The sequence below is a fragment of the Rhamphochromis sp. 'chilingali' genome (assembly GCF_963969265.1).
Source record: "Rhamphochromis sp. 'chilingali' genome assembly, chromosome: 1".
Classification (NCBI taxonomy): Eukaryota; Metazoa; Chordata; class Actinopteri; order Cichliformes; family Cichlidae; genus Rhamphochromis; species Rhamphochromis sp. 'chilingali'.
The window spans coordinates 72348089-72369579 of record NC_137929.1 but is presented as its reverse complement, the minus strand read 5'-3'; the positions used below and the strand labels follow the sequence as shown (position 1 = coordinate 72369579).

The 21491-nt window shown below is 42.3% G+C and overlaps 2 protein-coding genes across 2 annotated transcripts in view; one reads left to right on the top strand and one right to left on the bottom strand.

Moving 5' to 3' along the window:
- Positions 1 to 21491, bottom strand: part of LOC308396731 (uncharacterized protein) — a 525219-nt gene that overhangs the window by 60173 nt on the left and 443555 nt on the right. The gene's annotated exons all lie outside the window — the stretch shown is intronic.
- On the top strand, positions 4011 to 20779 carry LOC308395891 (uncharacterized protein). Its single transcript, XM_080880936.1, has 5 exons — positions 4011 to 4055; positions 5862 to 6088; positions 6210 to 7293; positions 9344 to 10780; positions 18989 to 20779. The coding sequence occupies exons 3-5, from the start codon at positions 6212 to 6214 to the stop codon at positions 20280 to 20282; spliced, it is 3813 nt and encodes a 1270-aa protein (XP_080737062.1). The 5' UTR covers positions 4011 to 4055; positions 5862 to 6088; positions 6210 to 6211; the 3' UTR covers positions 20283 to 20779.

Below are 21491 nucleotides of genomic sequence, written 5' to 3'. Positions count from 1 at the left end.
CTGTACTCTCAGTGGCAAGGGAACAATAATAATAAGAGAACAGCACCACCAAGGCTGGAGACGGAGCAATACTGGAAGAGCATATGGGAGAAGGACACAACCCATAACGGCAATGCTCAGTGGCTAGTGGATCTGAGGGCAGACCACAGCGACCTCCCTGAACAGGGTCCAGTAACCATCACAGTGGCAGATATCCAAGAAAGGGTCTCCAGTATGAAGAGTTGGACAGCACCAGGGCCCGACATGGTTCACACCTACTGGCTAAAGAAACTGACTGCACTCCACGAGCGTCTGGCAGCACAAATGAACCAGCTGCTAGTTAACGAGAGACACCCGGAATGGCTAATCGAAGGTCGAACGGTCCTGATCCCCAAGAACCCTAAGAAGGGACCGGTCCCCTCCAACTACCGACCAATAACCTGCCTCAGTACCGCATGGAAGCTCTTGTCAGGCATCATATCGGCTAAGATGAACAGGCACATGGGTCAATACATGAGCGGGACACAGAAAGGAATTGGCAAGAATACCAGAGGCGCAAAACACCAGCTACTGGTAGACAGAACAGTCAGCCGAGACTGCAAGACCAGACTGACCAACCTGTGCACTGCCTGGATTGATTACAAGAAGGAAGGAAGGGGGCTGGGGACTGGTGAGTGTCAGCACCACAGTCCAGGATGAGACAACGAACATCCAAGAATACATTGGGAAGATGGCCCCAACTGACCGAGTGCTCAGTGAATACCTCAGGCAGCAGAAACCCAAGAAAGAGGAGGGAGACGAGGAACCATCATGGAAGGACAGGCCCCTGCACGGTATGTACCACCGGTAGATAGAGGAGGTGGCTGATATCCAGAAATCCTACCAGTGGCTGGACAAAGCTGGACTGAAAGACAGCACAGAGGCACTAATCATGGCAGCACAAGAACAAGCTCTGGCCAACACCAGTAGGCGGAAGGGTAAAGTGTCTTGCCCAAGGACACAACGACCAGGACAGAGAGCCCGGGGATTGAACCGGCGACCTTCCGATTACAGATACGCTTCCCAACCCCCTGAACCACAGTCATCCCCAGTGTACAGGAACATCTGTGCCGAGTATAACCTGGAAGTCCCGAGGTCAAAATGGGAGATGCCCCCAAGGGTGGTGGAGAATGACCGAGCTAAGATCCTGTGGGACTTCCAGATACAGACGGACAAAATGGTGGTGGCTAACCAACCGGACATAGTGGTGGTAGACAAACAGAAGAAGACGGCCGTAGTGATCGATGTAGCGGTTCCGAATGACAGCAATATCAGGAAGAAGGAATACGAGAAGCTGGAGAAATACCAAGGGCTCAGAGAAGAGCTCGAGAGGATGTGGAGGGTGAAGGTAACGGTGGTCCCCGTGGTAATCGGAGCACTAGGTGCGGTGACTCCCAAGCTAGGCGAGTGGCTCCAGCAGAGCCCGGGAACAACATCGGAGATCTCTGTCCAGAAGAGCGCAGTCCTGGGAACAGCTAAGATACTGCGCAGGACCCTCAAGCTCCCAGGCCTCTGGTAGAGGACCCGAGCTTGAAGGATAAACCGCCCGCAGGGGCGTGCTGGGTGTTTTTTATATATATATATATATATATATATATATATATATATATATATATATATATATATATATATATATATATATATATAATCATAATAATCTGACAATACATATAATATTGGCCATACTATATTTACATTACCACAGTGAGATGACTTTAGTCTCATGAACAACATTAATTGTTATTTACTAACTAATCTTAAATGACTGTTCAGCACAGACATGAAGCCCAACAATCATGTTTACAGTCCTGTGGTCTCAGCCTCAGATACTCAGCTAATCAAAGTGATGTCATGACAAAAATGAATGACCAACAAAACATTTTTCTCCTTCATTTCTGTCACACAAAGCTGTATGTAACGTGTCTCGCGGTTAGTATCATGGTTGCTAGGCAACCTGAACAGCGCGACGAAGCGTATACCGTCCCATTTCACGAGCCTCTCACTTCCGCACTTCTCGTACTTATAGTACGCACCGTACGTAGTACGCGTAGTGCGCGTACTTCAAGCATGCAGACCCTGAATTGGGACACAGCCACTGATCAGAGATCAAATGGTCACATGACCAAAGAGAAGCATTTAGACTGCAGTGATTGGTTACTGTTCCCACACATCAATAACCCACAGCGCCCTCCAGTAGTGGAAACACAGATAATACATGTGGAGAAACATGAAGGAGACTCACAGCAGAGGCAGACGCTCCGTCTCAGACAGCCGTCACCTCCACAGCTCCACAGGTCTGCTCCCCGACCTCCTACATGACACAAAGCACACATCAGCACAGGAGGAGCTCCTCATCAACTTCAGAGAAAACAACAAATGAATTCAAAACTCCTAATACTGAAAACTGTGGAGTCATTGTAAATATGCATTTACACTGTAAAGAGACCAGAACGTTATCTGAAAGTGGCGCATCTTGGTCCACAAATAGTAACTAGTAAGCAGAACTTTGTTAGCATGTGTCTGTGAAGGTTCTTAGTCATCCAGGTCATCGTAGTCTAAGGAGCTTGGAAAGAAAAGTGTCTGGACTTCTTTAAGTTGCTTGAAGACGTTTCACCTCTCATCCCAGAAGCTTCTTCAGTTCTTTTTTTTTTTTTTTTTTTTTTTTTTTGGCCTGTCCCGTTTGGCTCTTTTGCATCAGAATTATTGTCTAAAGGCAAAGAAAGATGCCCAACGGATTTACTTTACCAAACTGACCATCCCAGCCTTGCCATAATGGTCCATTTGATTCACCTTTTATTGTTTATTTTATTTTCACTTACTGAATACGGGACAGACTTGACTGGGGGAAAGAAGGAGAGAAAGAAAGAGAAAGAGCTGAGAAGAGGGACGGGGGAGAAGGGCAAAAAACAAAAACCAACAGAACGGGCAGAGAAAAAAAAATGCATATATCAATCACCTGGATCACCTGCTGAGAAAGAAAAAAGAAAGCAAGCAGAAGAGAACAAGAGTAATAGAATAAACAACATCACAATGATATATGGGAATATGACAGTAAATACTAAATGTTAAACATTATTGTGCAGCACATAAGATCAACAGAACACAGTGTGCTTTGAGGTAGGAGCCAAAAAGGGTGTAGTTTGTGGGTGTGGTCACCCGTGTGTACACCTGTGAGCATGGACGCGCTTGTTTTTTGTTTTTTTAAAAGGTTCCTTCATGTAATAATCTGCTAGAGGGTGTGGGGGGGCCACAGCCCCGTCCTCCAGGGCGTGAAGCAGGTGTGGAGCTTCTTCAGTTCTAAGGGTCAAATGGTGGGGAGTCCCAGGTTTAAGCTCTGTGGGAGTTTCCCCCCAAAGAGGGACAAAGGACCCCCTGATGATCCTCTACCTAATCACAAGCCAAGGTCTGAAAACAGGTGTGGCGTTAAGGCGTCTGGGAAGGGATCTCAAAACTGGATTATTGATGGCAGAGAGTTGGTGTCGTAAACCCCGCCTCTGTTCAAAGATGGTCGCTCACAGTGGACATAGATGCTTCTTTCACTCCTCTTTCCAAACATCTGTCCTCTCTGTCCAAAATGTGAACATTGGCATCCTCAAAGAGTGACCTTTGACCTTTAGATGCAGATGAACTGCTGAGTCTTGTCCTGTGGAGGTGACTCTTCTATGTTGTGTGCTTGTGAAGTGGCTGTTTGGTCTCTCCAATGTAGAGGTCTGGGCATTCCTCGCTGCACTGTACAGCAAACACCACATTGTTAAGTTTGTGTTTTGGAGTTTTGCTTTTGTTATTTGAGTGACTGAATCAGGAACTCTGCCTGCTTTTGTTCTCACACTGGGTTTAATGAAAGAAGATTTCTGTTTGTCCATTAAAGTTCTTTGTTGTGATCTTTTAAGGATCCTGTGATGATCCAGAGCCTGGCTTGTCTCAAGGAGTCTCTCAGTGACCTGAGCATCAGCTACAGCTCTGCTGGCCTCTGTGTTCACTCTGCAGGAGACGTGGAGACCCGAGCTCACCTTCTGCAGCACTTGCAGTGAGGGAAGGTGAATCATCCTTTAGCAGGACATCATTCAGGCTTTATTAGCATCACTGTGACTGTTATTGTTAGGTTTAATGTATGTGTTGTAGGTCGCCATTTAAAAAGCTAGAATGCTTCTGTTTGCTAGCTTCTAGTTCATGTTCTTATACATGTAATACATTTATTACCAACATTAGAGTTTATCCGCTGGTCATTCGACATGACGAATGACTTCTAAAGTCTTAATCCAGCTCCAGCTCAGGATGCTGTAGAGTCCCGTCAGTAACACTTTTGGTCTGCTAGTAAAATGTAGTTCTATTAATCTGCGCTCGATTACTCTTGAACCGGAACCGGATGTGAGTCCCAAAAAACTGAATTTTGGAACAGAAGTTGAATTCTAAAACTGAAACTAAATTGTTGTTAAAATCCTTTTGTAGAGGATAAAATACAGTTTCAAAGAAAATGAATTGATTTTCAACATATAAAATTCAATTTCAATTTAGTGACGATCATTTTCAAACCAATACATACATACAGTCTCAGGTGCTGTCTGATGGGTATGGAGCTGCAGTCAGCAACAGTAATGGCCTTAAGTTGTTGGGTCAAGGATCGTCCAGTGTCTTGATGGAGATCTAACTGGATCCTCCAGCTCAGAGCTGGTGACTTTTTTCTTGGGTTTTCCACTTGGCTTTTTTGTTCCACAACTCTCAGGATCATTTAAGAAATTTCAGATGACCGTCTTACTGCGTCCCACCTCAGCAAAGATGTCGCACTGTGAGAGACCCTTCTTATGCAGTTCAACACCCCGACCACTTTCAAAAAGGGTCTTAATCACAGAACATGTCATATAAACTGAACAGTTACAGTGTTTCCTGATTTCCAGTTTAGTTTTTAGCTTTAGTTGGAATATTCCTCCTCTGCCAGGCAGCCTCAGGCTGAGATTCACCCTGTCACATGTTTTTTGGGTTTTTTGCACGAATGCATGGTTCCATCTCTCAGACTCATGCAGTCCCAAATCATCACACCCTGCTTCACTGTCAGGATTCTGCATGTGACACTCTCGGACAGGTTCAATTCTATTATGCTATTATGCTGGAACTTTTCTAAGACAATCAAATTTGGACTCCAGTTTGCTCCAATTATTCATCAGACTTCTTTAGGAACGTTTCAGTCTGCATTTTTGTCCTAAAGAGCAAACAACGTTTTTATTTCGTGGACACTGTCCTTCACTCTGAGGGACGTTCATTTTCACTGACAGCCCCTGGACGGTGTGGATCCCTGCTGTGTGTGGATTCATGTTAAAATATCACCACGACTCTGATTTCTGATGCAGCTGCTTTTATTTGGTCAGATTTTCCATCATGTCACAGTCTGACGTTTTAATTTTTCTCTTAATTATTTTTCATGTGACTCACTAATGCAGACAAAGCCCTGAATTTCAGTATGAGTGTCTAGTGTTTATTTTGGACTGTGCTCATGATATCAGGCTAACACAGGAGTACCCAGTTTAGTTTCATTTTGTGTTTCTACTTTTCTTTTCAATATAGGCCGTGTTAAGCTGTTCTTGAATGTTCATGAGAAAAAAAGCCTCAAGCTGTGAACTCAGTGATGATGAAATTACTGTGATGTTGTGAAGGATTTGACATGTAGCTGATATCAGTACAGAAGTGTACTCACTTCTGTTCCTGAGCCCAGAGCCAGAGATAAAGATCACAGATGCAGGAACAAACTGCAAGTCTCAGTGGGCGGAGTCAGAACTCCCCATTGTTCATTCGTCTTAACTCGTTCCTCTGAGCACGTTCAAACTTCTATCCACTTTGTTTTCTTGAAGGTGGAGGTTTGAATCCAGGAGTTCATTCTGAGCTGCTGTAGTTGCTCATCAGCTTCCCAGTGAACCTTTTTAACCTGTGAGGGTTTCATGGTCTGTTTTCTAAAGAGTTCATTCGTTCTACTCAAATGAGGAAGTGGGAGGAGACGAGGTGGTCAGTGTGTCAGTAGAAACTAAAAAGAAGAAGAGCCTGTTTCTTTGATTTACACCGCTCAGTCTTCATAGAGAAGGTACAGTTGCATTTTCTTTTCAGTTTCATTTTTGCTTTTTTGTATATTGAACTCTGATAATGATAAATGAGGATTATAGTAACTTTACACTGCTAATATTAGCTCTGCTTGTATGTTGCAGTCATGGCTGCGGCGTCGGCTCTGGTGTCCGAGGACAGTCTTCTTTGTCCCGTCTGTCTGAGTGTGTTCACTAAACCTGTGTCGATTCCCTGTGGACACAACTTCTGTATGAACTGTATCACAGAGTACTGGAGCACCCTGTCTGTACTCCAATGTCCACTGTGCAAAGAGATGTTTTACACCAGGCCGTTGCTTCGGGTTAACCCTGTCATTGATGAAATGGCAGAAAAGGTTAAAAAATCTGCTCAAGAAATGTTGTTGAGTTCAGCTGAACGAGCAGGACATGAAGACGTGCTCTGCAGCATCTGTGCAGGGTCCAAGGTCAGCGCCCAGAAGTCCTGTTTAATGTGTTTAGTGTCCTACTGTCAAACACATCTGGAGCCTCATCAGAGGATTTCAGCTTTGAAGAAACACAAGCTGATCGATCCAGTTCAGGACCTGGAGAGCAGAATATGTCGGGATCACGGTGAGCCTTTGGAGCTGATCTGCAGACTGGATCAAATGTTTCTTTGTCAGTCCTGTAAATGCAGTGACCATAAAACACATGAAACAGTGAGTCTGGAGGACGAGGCTGAAATGAGGAAATCCCAGCTGAGATTAGAAAATAACAGCATGGATCAGATGATCCAGGAGCGTGAGCAGAAAATCCAGGAGCTTCAACAGTCAGTGAAGACCAGCAGAAGTAAAGCTGAGGAGGCGTTATCGTACAGCAGGAAGGTGATGACCGCTTTGGTGCAGCACATAAAGACAGAGTTCACCAGACTGTCTGAGGCGATCGAGACGAAGCAGGAAATAAATGAGACGGAGGCAGAAAGCTTTATTGATGAGCTGCAGGCAGAGATTACACACATGAAGAAGAAGAAGCTGCAGTTTCATGAAGCTTCGCTCATCAGAGACCCCTTCAGCTTCCTGGAGAACGTCCTCCCTCTTACCTACAATAAGCCCCAGCTGCAGGACTGGTCTGCTGTGACTGTAACCAGTGACCAGTTTATGATTCAGGAGACCCTGGATCAGCTGGAGACAAAAGTCAGAGAAGAAGTCAGCATGCTGTGTAATATCAACTTCAGATGTGGGAAACAACAGAGGTATGATCTGAATGTTTTGATGACTTGATCCAGATACGGGTTCTCCTCGAAACACAGTGAGGTCACGCAATCAAAATCAGTCAGTCCCTTCATCTCGACACCCCTTTTTGTACATGAACTTTTGTTTATTTCATAAAAATAAAGAATAGTTTATCTCATATCTGAAAAATCAGTAGTAAACTTTATAAGTATTATACATGGGGTGGCTGTAGCTCAGGAGGTAAAGCAGGTCATCTACTGATCAGAAGGTTAGTGGTTCAATCCCTGGCTCCTCTAGTCTGCATGTCTAGTATCCTTGGGCAAGATACAAACCTCAAATTGTACTCCGATGCATCCATCAGAGTAAGATGTGTAGGAAGCTCTAAGACAGTGCTTGTGAGAATGGCTGTGATTGGGTGAATGTGGCATGTTGTATAGAGCACTTTGAGTACTCCGGGAGAGTAGAAAAGTGCTTTCAGTCCTTTCACCATAAAGAGGTATTACATAATAAAGGGACTGTAGAGAATTCTTGTGTTTGTCTGTTAGAGAAGGAGCTCCGCTGGCTGGTTATTAAATAGTGCAGAGGGTGGTCAGGTTTATGGACTGGTTCTTATACAGCGCTTTACTACTTGACCACTCTAAGTACTTTATACAACGTTCCTCTTTCACCCATTTAAGCTTTGTTGTTTTTGCTACCTAAGAGCTCACTCTGATTGTAACATCGAAGAGCAACCTGCGGTTCAGCATCTTGCCCGAGGATGCTTTTGGAAGTCCAAATCCTTCTCAGAATTATAATCCAACACATCAATTAAAATCATGATGAGGAGGAGGAATAGAGTCAAATCCAAGTCCAACATGGACGATTTCCGGTGCTGCTGCTGAAATTTCCAACAGTGAACTCCTGGAATCCTTTGAACTGCCCTTCTCGCGGGACACTGGAGACTGACCCAGAATGCCTCCAGACATCCCAGTTTACTTTTTAACTTTCAACTCCCCGCACCTCCCTCTCTCTTATATCTAGTCAAACAATCAGGTGTTTAAATAAGATTTACTGACCTTTAGCCCGTCCTTATTATCCTCTCCATCTCTAAGGCAAAGGTTATTCAGCTCACATTTCATTAGCACATTAACATGAGTCCTTTTAATCCAAATACTTTTCTCTTTAAAACTCAATACGTTCAATAAAGGCCCCTTTTTTACTAAATCACACACTTTAAATGTTGCACATTCAGAGATCTCCTGTGTGCTGTCTCATTCACACACACACGCTCAAAGTCACTCTCAAATAATTTTTACACAGGCTTTCAGCTTGCCTGAGTTAGACCTGCTGTAATTGCCCAACTTTCTGTGAATGGTACTCATGGACAATAATCAATGGTCATGGCAATCATAAACTGACCTCCCAGCCCATTGTTTCTTCAGCAGTGCTGGTTTCAGTCATTATGCAAATGTACTGTTTATAAGATTTGGGGAAAGCTTCAGTCAGCTGAGACTGAAGAAGTCACTTGGACGAGTGACGAAACGTTTCTGTCCAGATGAACAGAATCAATCTACGGGTGATAAATCCATATTTGAATATCAGTTTCTTTTTGAGAGTAGAAGATGACTGATCTCTAACTCAGTTCCTGTGACCTTAAATTGATTATTTATTGATTGATTCCTAACAGACGCAGAGGACTTTTGATTTATTTTTTTTATCTGTTTGTTTATTTGAAGGTCAACCATGTTTTCGTATTTTATTCAATTTTATTATTGAAGCTTCCCTGTGATATACCTGTTCATTTTATATTCCTTCTCACATGAATTATATACATTATTATTATTAAACTTAGTAAGACGTCTGGCTTCATCTGATTTCTGTATTTTGATCACATAAATGTTGAGTTTTGTCACCATACATGTTTGTGTCTTCAGGTTTTATCTCATTTAAACGTCATAGTGTTTGTAAAAGTAAAGTCTGAGCTGTACAGCAGCTGCATCAGTACAGATAACATGATAATCACAGACAGCAGTACTCATAAAGACTTCTGCATTCACTCTGCCCTCTGATTGAAACTCTGCTTTGGTGCAGGACGAGTAACGTCTCAAAATACAAGGACATCATCTCCAGAAGTGATCTGATCAGTTCAGGACCTCCTGCTGTCTACCAGCTGAGAGCAAAGAAACAGAAGTTTGGAACAAGAATGACTGTTGGAGAAAAAAGACAAGACAAGCCAAACAGAACCATCTTACTTGTGGGAGAAACAGGAGCAGGAAAATCTACTCTGATCAACGCTCTGCTCAACTACACCATGGGAGTGAAGTGGGAGGATAGAGTCTGGTTTACGATTGTAGAGGAGGAGAAGAAAAGTCAGACATCAGATGTGATGGTGTACGAGATCTTTGGGTTTGAAGATGAAACTCTGCCCTACTCTCTGACCATCATCGATACTCCTGGATATGGAGACATTGAACACGGTGGCATCTTCAGTCACAGATTATTGAACTTGCTGGATGGAGTCCATGAAATTCATGCAGTGGGTCTGGTGATGAAGGCAACAGAGAATCGACTGAGTGATCGACTGATGTACGTCTTTGATTCAGTGATGTCTCTGTTTGGAAAAGATGTGGAGCAAAACATCATAGCTCTGATCACACACTCAGATGGAAGCAGGCCTGAAAACCCTCTTCAAGCTCTTGAAGATGCAAAAATTAAATGTGCCAAAAATAAGAAGAATCAGCCAGTTTACTTCTTGTTTAATAACTGCCAGCTTGAAGACGAGGCAGAAAAATACCTGAAACTAAACTTTGAAAGCTCAGAGAGAGGAGTGAGAGGGTTCACAGCTTTCCTGAAAGAAACTACACCTCTGCAGCCAGAGGCAACTCCTGAAGTGTTAAAGGAAAGAATCAGACTGACAGCCTGCATCCAAAACCTGCAAGAAAGAATCAGATTCACTGAAGTTAAACAGAGAGAGGTGAAACAGACTCGGGAAGCTCTGCAGAAGAATGAAGTGGTCACTCCATGTGTTGTTTTTAAACATAAAGAACCTATCAGAGCAGAGACGTGTGGGCCGGGTTTGAAAGCAGCTGTCAGCTGTACAGTCTGTGAGGAGAACTGTCACTATCCTGGATGCACGGTGCCCTTAAATCACTGTGAGGTCTTTAGAGATGGTCTCTGCACGTCATGCACCAACAAGTGTCCTGCATCAGTGCATGTGAAAGAAAAGTGGAGATATGTGACCAGGATAAGGAGCGGTCAGAAGAACAAAACACGAACAAAAAAGAAGGACGTTGATTTTCTTGAAAAGGAAATGAAACTGCTGACAGCAGAGAAGTCCCAGTTCCTGGATGAGTCCTACCAGCATGTAGTCAGACTGGAGCAGATCGCTCTGAAAGCTGATTCAGCGTCCACTATTGTCCACTTGGACTTCCTGATTGAGAAGATGAAGGAGAGAGGAGACACAGACAATGTCCAGAAACTGGAGGAGATGAGAAGGAGAGAGGATGAAGGAATTAGAGGAGCTCTGAGGTATGTAAAACTTACAGCACTCACAGAACAGTGACTGGAGTTTATAATTACTAAGTATAAACTAGGTGTTTAATTATCATAGAAAAGTGTACAGATCAATATCACTGCTGAAACACATCAGTGATAGTTTATCCTGGGTTTAAGATAAGATAAGATAGAACTTTATTAATCCCTCGGGTGGGTTCCTCTGGGAAATTCGACTTCCAAAAAGCACAGCAACGACCGAAGTTACAGTTACAGAATTGTTATATATATATATACACACACACACACACACACACACACACACACACACATATATATATATATATATATATATATATATATATATATATATATATATATATATATATATATATATATATATATATATATATATATATATATATATATATATATATATATATATATATATATATATATATATATATATATATAAATATAAATACAGAGACAAATATAAATAAAATATACAAAGGGGATAAATAGAATAAATAGGAATAAAAAATAAAAATACAAGTGAATTGCACATTTCAAGTATTGAGTCTATTGCACTGTTGACTATTTACAAAAGTATTGCACAAGGTATTGTACAGTGAGGTGAAGAGGCACTACAGCTTAGTTGTTCCCTCCTTTGTCCTCCTGTCTCCCCTCCCTCTCCCCTCCAGAGAGGAGTTAAACAGTCTGATGGCGTGTGGGACAAAGGAGTTTTTAAGTCTGTTAGTTCTTGTCTTGGGGAGAAGCAACCTGTCACTGAACAGACTCTTCTGGTTGTTTATGGCCGTGTGCAGAGGATGTCTGGCATTGTTCATAATGTCCAGCAGTTTCTTTAGTGTCCTTTTCTCTGCCACTGTCACCAGAGTGTCCAGCTTCATGCCGACCACAGAGCTAGCCCTCCTGATCAGTTTCTCCAGCCTGGATGAGTCCTTCTTTGCTGTGCTGCTCCCCCAGCACACCACAGCATAGAAAAGTACTCCAGCAACCACCGACTGGTAAAACATCCTCAGGAGCTTCCTGCAGATGTTAAAAGACCTCAGCCTCCTGAGGAAGTACAGTCGGCTTTGGGCTTTTTTATACAGGTGCTCTGTGTTGCATGACCAGTCCAGTTTGTTGTCCACCCACAGCCCGAGGTACTTGTACTTGTTGACCACCTCCACCTCCTCCCCCTCTATCTGAACCGGCAGTGGACCTGCTCTGGACCTCCCGAAGTCCACAACCAGTTCCTTAGTCTTTGAGGTGTTGAGTTGCAGGTGGTTTGTGTGACTCCATGCGACAAAGTTCCTCACCAGACTTCTGTACTCCTCTTCCTGATCATCCCAGATACACCCCATGATGGCCGTGTCATCTGCAAACTTCTGAATGTGGCATAATTCAGAGTTGTAGCAGAAGTCAGAGGTGTACAGGGTGAAGAGAAGAGGGGACAGCACAGTTCCCTGTGGTGCTCCTGTGCTGCTGACCACAGTGTCAGACGTGATGTCCTTCAGCCTGACGTACTGTGGTCTGTCGGTGAGGTAGTCGGAGATCCAAGCCACCAGGCAGGGGTCCACCTCCATCCTGTTCAGTTTTTCCTGAAGCATACAGGGCCGGATGGTATTAAAGGCACTGGAAAAGTCAAGAAACAGGATCCTGACCGTGCCTTTTCCCCCATCCAGGTGTGGGTTTATTTCACTCTTAGTGTTCAAACAGTTTCTCTGCTCAGCGTGACACAGTCATAATAAACTACATTTCTGTAATCGATGAAGAGGAGGAAAAAAAAACTGATTCTCATGGCTGGATTTGAATGTTAGCTATGGAAATGTGTCTTTTATCATAAAGAAACTGAAATCAATCAGTGTTTTGTGTGAGAACATGAAAACAAATACAATATAGAGAAATTGACATCTGGTTTAAAGGATGGAGAATTACACAAAACGTCTTATACTGAGGTAAAACTACAATGATGTGCAAAAAATCTTTAGTCCAGCATCTCATCCCCAAACTTTGATGGGCACTTCAAACTTTTCCAGCTGGGAACCATGGCCTCGGACTTGGAGGTGCTGCTCTTATCCCAGCCCCTTCACTAAAGACAGAGGGTTACAGCTGGAGGTTATTGTTCAGTCATGGACTATTTTAGTTAATGGAAAGATATTTAAAATAATTTTATATAGAGTCCAATCATAAACATAAATGTAAAATATAAATACCGTATTTTTTGGACCATAAGGCACACCAGATTATAAGGTGCAGTAAGCAAAACAAAACGGTCCGATAAGTCAAACTTCCCTCAACTCATTCTTCTTGCTTCCTCCACTTCTGTACCATTGATCCATTAATGTTGAATTCTCTGGCAGCTGCTCTATTCCCATGTTGTTGCAGTATATTAATGACTAACCTCGTATTGTGGATGGATTATCTCAGTTGTTCTCCTGACTGAAGTTTGGTCCGTTTACAGCATCCCCTTAACCTTTATCGAGTGGAAAAAAGTTAGCGTTCATCCTCCAGCGCCACTGTGCTAATGTTATGCTAACATAGCTGTGTCGCTAGCGATCACGTAGCACATAAATTTATGTACCAGCTAGCCTAACTTCAGTAACCCTACAAATGTCACAGAAAGTGTTTAGTTTTCTGTCTTCATTTATGCTGGAAGTGATAGTGTTACACCCCTGAAAACAGGGAGTGATTTTGACTTGCTTCTCTCATGCAGTCCTTTATTGCAATCAAAATGAACATAAATGTTTCACATTCTGTACTGCTTAATGGCACATGGTAGAAGGAAAAGCTAAATAATAATGTAACACAGTAAGGGGAATTGTTGAAAAGAATACATCAATGGGCCAATAGGCTCGACTATAGGAGCACAGGGGTGTGTTTAAATGAGACACAGAGACAAGATTTTACAGACACTTTACAATGGTAGAAAGGAAACTTACAAAAATTAAAAGAAGAGTAAAACACATAAACTACTAAGCAATGACTTGGCCAAGTGTTACTTTTGGTTTTCAGTGTTGGGTTTCAATGTTCGGGTTTCAATGTATGGGTTTCAATGCTTGGGTGCACCCTAGTAACCTGACTCCTTAACTCTTATAGAAACAGATTACACAAATCCAATGTACATTCAAATGAAAATCTCACACTCTTTTCACATGTGGAGAATTGTTCTACACAACAGCTCATTATTTAAAGTCCCAAATAAAAAAATGTCCAAGGGGTAAAGTCCAAAAAATTCCCAGGGTTTGAAAGAAAATAGGGGTGAGAGAACGTCAGTCAGTGGTCTCATGTATAACCAGCTGTGTGTGAAAGTGTGAGTGATACAGTCCTACCACACCGCAAGGTGCAGCAGATCATCAAGTGGAAAAGAAGCGAATCTCAGTCTCTCTAAGTCCAGGTGGGAAGGCTCGCCATCTATTTCACCGGAGGAATCCACCTCAGGAACAAAAAAAAACCCTGACCTGTCAACAGACAGGGTCAGAAGAGCAATTCAAATATTAATTACCGTACTTTCTGGACAATAGAGCGCACCTGTATATAAGCCGCATCAGCTCTATTTTTAAAAAATTTAAAAAAAAAAAGATATACAAGCCGCACCCGGCTATAAGCCGCAGATATCTATGATTAAAAAATAGATATTTACTGCATGTACAGAACAATCTTGTACTGCAAATGTACATGTATGTACCTGAACAGATTCTTTCCGAACAATGCCTTTTAACACGGCAGCAACTTTGCTGATTAAAACAGAACCAAGAGAAAATAACCGCTATTTATTTACCTCCATTTTTCCTGTATTTGAAACCACAAGTCACTTTAATCATCTTCGCTGAAACCCATGAAGTCGTCTTCTTCAGTGTCGGAGTTGAACAGGCTCAGAAGCGCTTCATCACATCTGTCTCCATCAGTCTCGCTCTCCGTGTCACTGTCATCCTCCGGTGAAGTTGGCTCTGAAGGTGCGGCGCTCTCTTCGCGCAGCAGTCCAGCCTTTCGGAACCCATTGGTGATGGTGGATTCTTTCACAGCACTCCACGCTGTTAGGATCCACTGACAGACATCAGAAAAGGATGCTTTTCGCATGCGGCCAGTTTTTGTGAATGACTTTTCACCGCTTGTCATCCAAGTCTCCCACTCAACCCGTAGTGCAGCTTTAAATGCCCGATTTACACTGATGTCCAGTGGCTGCAAAAACTTTGTTGTACCTCCAGGAATCACAGCTGGAATGGAGTTTGTTTTCTTGATCGCTGCTTTCACAGAATCTGTGATGTGGGCCCTCATGCTATCCAAAACAAGCAGTGCTTTTTTCCAGTGAAAAAATCCTCCCGGGCGCTTCCCATAGCACTCTGTTAACCATTCCTTCATTAGACCTTCTATCATCCACCCTTTGGTGTTAACTTTGACCACTATGCTTTTCGGGAGTTGTTCTTTCGGCATAGTTATGCGCTTAAAAATCACCATTGGTGGAAGTTTTTGTCCAGATGCCGTGGATGCCAGAACGCAGGTGAAGTGCGTCCTCTCATGGCCTGTTGTTTTCAACAACACGGATGATGCACCTGTCTTGTTAACGGTCCTGGTCAGAGGCAGATCAAATGTTAAAGGTACTTCATCCATATTGATTATGTCGTCTGGTCCGATGGAGTTTTCTTGTATCTTTTTTTCAACGAATTTGTGGAAGTTTTCAACTTTTTCCTGATAGTCAGGGGGGAGTTGCTGACAGAGAGTGGTCCGATGGACAGGTTTTTACGTTTCATAAATCTGAAACACCATGACGGCCCACCTTTGAAATCTTTAATATTCACTTCGCGGGCGATTGTTTTGGCTTTCAGTCGGATCTGTACAGTGGATACACCTCGGCCACCTGCTCTCTGTGTGTTCACCCATTCCTCCAGGACATTTTCAAGTTCAGGCCACCTGCTTTTATGTCCTCTGAAAGCTTTTCTCGACTTTTGGCATTGCATGAGCTCTTCCCGCTGTCGCCTCTAACATCTCACCATAGACTCATTGACGCTAAGCTTGCGTGCAGCAGCGCGGTTTCCCTCCTGGATAGCAAGATCGATGGCCTTCAACTTAAAACTTGCATCATACGAACTTCTTCGTGTGGTTTCCATGATGAAGGGGCGAGGTATTGAAAATAATTACCAGTTGGTAATTTGTTGTGCGTGTTCTGTCTGCTAAAGAAAAAGTAGTGTATTCTTCTTTGCATTGATTTTTCATCTATCTTGTTTTTTATTCTAATTCTGGTTAGAGTCCCCCTAGTGGTGGAAGAAAAATCCACAGAATAGCCGCACCTTTGTATAAGCCTCATGGCTCAAAACCTAGGAAAAAAGTAGCGGCTTATAGTCCAGAAAGTACGGTATGCTGTTCTAGGTATAATTCACAACTTAGGATTTTGTTGAAATCACATTCAACATCAATTTGCAATTAAAACACTCAAACTATGCATTAAACCAAGTAAAGTCAGTGCATATGCGACAATTATTAATCAAACAATTGACATTAATTCAGTTTCTCAACGATAAAATGTGAAACAGACGTGAACTAACTAGACATACAACATGTGCTCACCGATCTCAGTGCATCACGGCCGAAAACAATGGTATGGTTTCTCTCGGTCGGAAAATGCGGGGCTCTAAATAAGGTAACAGGACATTTTGAAGTATGACCAATTCGCGTTGGTCGCGTCTATTGCGTTTGGTGTGAATGCACCGTAAGACTGCAACTCTGCTTCCTGGTCCCAACTCTCCATAGTCATTTTTTTTTTCGGGGGGTTAATAAGTCTGTCGATATTTCTAGAAATGAGAGCTGCTCCATCCAAAGTGGGATGGATGCCGTCTCTCCTAACAAGAAGCCCACATCGTTTCTGGGACACCACTCAGACAGCCAGCAATTTAAGGAGAACATGCGGCTAAACATGTCACTCCTGATTGGGTCTGATTGGGTTACACACCGATTCAATATTGATTTTAGTGACCTCCAATTGACGTAACCGGGTGTCATTACTGCCGACGTGAATTATAATTTTACTGAATTTACGTTTACCCTTAGCCAGCAGTTTTAAATTTCATTCAATGTCACCTGCTCTGGCCCCTGGAAGACAATTGACTATGGTTGCTGGTGTCTCTAGCGTCACATGTCTGAGAACAGAATCACCAATTACCAGAGTTTGACCCCCGGCGGGTGTGTCGCCGAGTGGGGAAAAACGGTTAGACACATGAACGGGTTGGTGGTGTACCTGGGGCTTCTGTTTAGGACTATGCTTCCTCCTCACGGTCACCCAGCCGCCCTCTTTCCCCAGCTGCTTGGGAACAGCTAGCGGGGCCTACGCTATCTTCGGCTGCACCAGCTACAGTGGCCTGGCTAGCTACGGGTGAATGAAGGGTGCGAAGCCGAGTCTCCATATCTGTAATCCTGGCCTCCAGAGCTGCAAATATGCTACATTTGTTACAGATATCATTACTGCTAAAGGAGGCTGAGGAGTAACTAAACATCTGACACAATGAGCAGGAAAGTGCAGGAGGGACTGGGACTCTCTAAATCTGGGACTCTTCACCATTGACCCTTAGAACTGAAGAAGCTTCTCAGATGAGAGGTGAAATGTCTTCAAGTAACTTAAAGAAGTCCAGACGCTTTTCTTTGCAAACTCCTTTGACTATGATGACCTGGATGACTGAGAACCTTCACAGACTTATCTAAAAGTTTTTAGTTAAACTGCTCTGCAGATAAGCTACTGTGTGTTGGAACAGGAACAGGAAGTAATACTCTACCTCTCCTGCCGTTAGCTTATTGGACATTATACAGTATAACACTGGGGCTCAAACAACTGAGGTTGTTTTGTATCTATGTGCACAAAACAACTGTAATATAATGCTTCTAAAGCTTACAAGACATAGAAGGGCTACCTATTAAATATATTAACAATGTACAGATTGTAAATTTATCAACTTTTAAACACTTTTACCTGAAAACAAGGGGAAAAGAATCACGAGATTTTTGATCATTTAGACTTGCTTCACTCATGCAGTTGTTTATTGCAATGAGGAAAGCGCACGAAAGCCCCCTTGTCAGAATGGAGACACTACCAATCAATCCCAGAAAAGGCTTACTAGCCGATCAGTGATGTGCAGATGGCATCTCTCTTGAATAAAATGAGAACCATTGGTGTAACATGAAAAAACTTGTCAACAATTTCTTTACTGTATTTACATTATTTTTATCCTTATATCAACTAAGATGAATTAGTATTAACTGTATAACCCTTTTACTTTCAGTAGTCTTTCAACCTGTCACAATAGCAGAGCTTTATGTTTTAATGTTTTCAGAAATCTCTCAGTGAGAACATCGTATATCATGTTTAGGTGGAAACTAGTGAGCTAACTTCTTGCTAGCTTCTAACTCAGTTAGCTTTAATAAATTCTGTTTTCGTGGATGCCTGGATGTTAAACTTATTTGTTACACCTGGTAAAGCAGCAACGCTGATCATTTTATTAAAGATGAAAGAATTTAGACAGTTTTAACTCTCAGTGATGCTGCAGTGTTTGTTTGACTTTCGGACCTGAAGAGACGGAGTTTAGGACCCAGATTACTCCGCGACACTCCTGACAACGGTATCCGTAACGGTCCAACAATCCATCAAGCAGTGCAGCTTTGTACCTTACCAAAGTCGTACTTAAACACTTTTTGACAGATTTTTGAGGGCCATGTACCACATAAAATTGGTTCAAGGTCAGTAAACACAACCAGAATTCATACATAAGGCGCACTGATGATTTTTGAGAAATTAAAGGATTTTAACTGCTCCTTATAGTATAGAAAATACGGTAAATAAAAATAAAATAAATAAATATAAAGTTTCACTTTCTCTACTTTGATGCCAGATGTTTAAATCTGCATAGAAAATCACCCCAATATTCTAATACTTACAATAAAAACTAAAAATGAAATTAAAACTGTATGAATCCAGGGCAGCAACAGCTGTGGCTCACCCAGATGATGTCATGCCAACCCAATCAAAGGTTGAGGGAAAATAAAAGTATAATTAAAAAGTAGCAGTGTGACCACTAATGCTTTGGTAGAGCAGACAAAAAAAAAGAATCTATTTGGACAAAATAAAAAAAGGTTTAATTTTATGTGACCTTAGATTCTGAGCAGAAAAGCATCAGCTCAGTTTTCAATGTTAAACAATAGGAACCTGTTCATAATGTTTGCATGTGTACTGAAGACTTTCTATGCTTTTCTGTGCAGGATCAGTTTGATCTCATCACCACATGAAGACATCATCTCAGACAGTTTTCTCATCAGGTCAGGACCTCCTGCTGTCTACCAGCTGAGAGCAAAGAAACAGAAGACTGGAACTCTGACAAGAATGACTGTTGGAGAAAAACGTCCAAACAAGCCGAACAGAACCATCTTACTGGTGGGAGAAACAGGAGCAGGAAAATCTACTCTGATCAACGCTCTGCTCAACTACACCATGGGAGTGAAGTGGGAGGATGAAGTCTGGTTTATGATCGCAGAGGAGGAGAGAAGAAGTCAGACATCAGATGTGATCGTGTACGAGATCTTTGGTTTTGAAGATGAAACTCTTCCCTACTCTCTGACCATCATCAATACTCCTGGATATGGAGACACCAGAGGGATCGAACATGATGACACCATCAGTCACAGATTATTGGACCTGTTTCAATCAGACGATGGAGTCCATGAAGTTCATGCAGTGGGTCTGGTGATGAAGGCGAGTGTGAATCGACTGAGTGAGCCATTGAGGTACGTCTTTGATTCAGTGATGTCTCTGTTTGGAAAAGATGTGGAGAAAAACATCATAGCTCTGATCACACACTCAGATGGAAGCAGACCTGAAAACCCTCTTCAAGCTCTTGAAGCTGCAAACATTAAATGTGCCAAAAATGAGGACAGTCAGCCTGTTCACTTCCTGTTTAATAACTGCCAGCTTGAAGAGCGAATGGAGGAAAACACAATTTTTAGAAATTCATGGGAACTTACACAGACAAACATGGATCATTTGACAGATTTGTTGGGAAAATCGAATCCTCAGAAACTGGTGAAAACAGCCGAAGTGTTAAATGAACGAATAAGACTGAAAGCCTGCATCCAAAACCTGGAAGACAGAATCGAGCTGGCTGAACTGAAACAGACAGAAATCAGACAGATCCGAGAAGCTCTGAAGCAGACAAATCACAGAAATAAAATGGAAATTGAGAAAATATTGAGTCTTTTGGAAAATCTTGAAAAGGAAATGAAAGTGCTGACAGCAGAAAAGGAAAAGTGGCTAAGTGACTCCTACCAGCATGCTGTCAGACTGGAGGAAATCGCTCTGAAAGCTGATTCAGCATCCACTGTTGTGCACTTGGACTTCCTGATTGAGAAGATGAAGGAGGAAGGAGACACAGAGAAGGTCCAGAAACTGGAGGAGATGAGGAGAGAGGATGGAGGAACCAAAGAATCACAGAGGTACAAACTTGGTCAAACAACATCAGCTAGCAAAAACATTGGGAGACCCTCCCTCTGGTATAAGTGAAACATGTAAAGAAGCATCAGGCAGCTGTGTAGATTGCTTTTTTTCCCTGATACTGCTTTATGCTACATGTTCAGATGTACACCATGTGGTTGTTGTTGTGGACACGAGGGAATATCAAGTATACTTTCATATTTTATCCAGTTATTAAAAAATATAAATTCTCATTTATAAAAAAAACCCTTTCAGTTATTGCTTTTTCTTTATTAATATACCTGTATTTCACAAAGATACCTGTACTTATGTAACAGCATATAACAAATATCACTACATAAATAAAACATTGTTATTGTGCAGAGCAGGTCTGAGCTGTCTCAAACTGTACGACTGAATCTCGTTAGAAGTTCATAGGTTAGAAGTTTGTAGGTCACGATGCAGGTTCTCACACTATACGGCCCGATGCTCTGATGCGACCTGAGTGCTCACACTGTGCCTCCATAACATGAAGGTTATAACCAGTGTTGGTCAAGTTACTTTAAAAAAGTAATCAGTAACTAAACTTTCAGCCCAATTCTACTTTTTCTACATAATCCATCATACAAAATGTAATCAAATGGAAAAGTCTCTTTTTAACTTGTTTTATTAGTTTTAATCTTTTAACTTTATGCATCAAGCAAAAATGTAATTATCTGCAACATTCTCTGACTTGAATAAATTAGTTTAACATTTAAACCTATTTTCTGCACATTCCAGCACATAAAATAAAATATTTTTTGTGTTTACACTCACTCTTTCAAATAGATGCAAGTAAAACACAGCAGAAAATAAATAAAGTCAAAGACTCAGCGGTCCTGTTGCTCTATTTTCACCTGTAAAGCAGGAGTGGGGTAGGCGGAGGTTTACCCTGGTGCAGGTGTGCCGCGGTCAGTGGAAGAATCCGCGAGTTTCTCTGTGAGTTTCCCATTACGTCGTAGCTACTCGGTGCTTGCTCGGAAGTTTAGGGGTTTTTTCGCTGTAAAAAGAAGTTTTCTTCCCATGCACGATGGACACTAATGTTTTTGTCACTTTTTATGGAATCAAACTCAAAGTAAGGTCAGTACTTCCACGCTTTAAACACTGCACGCTCATACTCTCTCTGCACTCGATATATGATCCACTGTTGATCTGCACACAGCTGTTGTCACGAACGTCGCACTCGCTTACGTCATGAGACATTCTCGCAAAAAATCACGGTTTTAGTAACGCAGTAACGCAGCGTTCCTACGGGAAAGT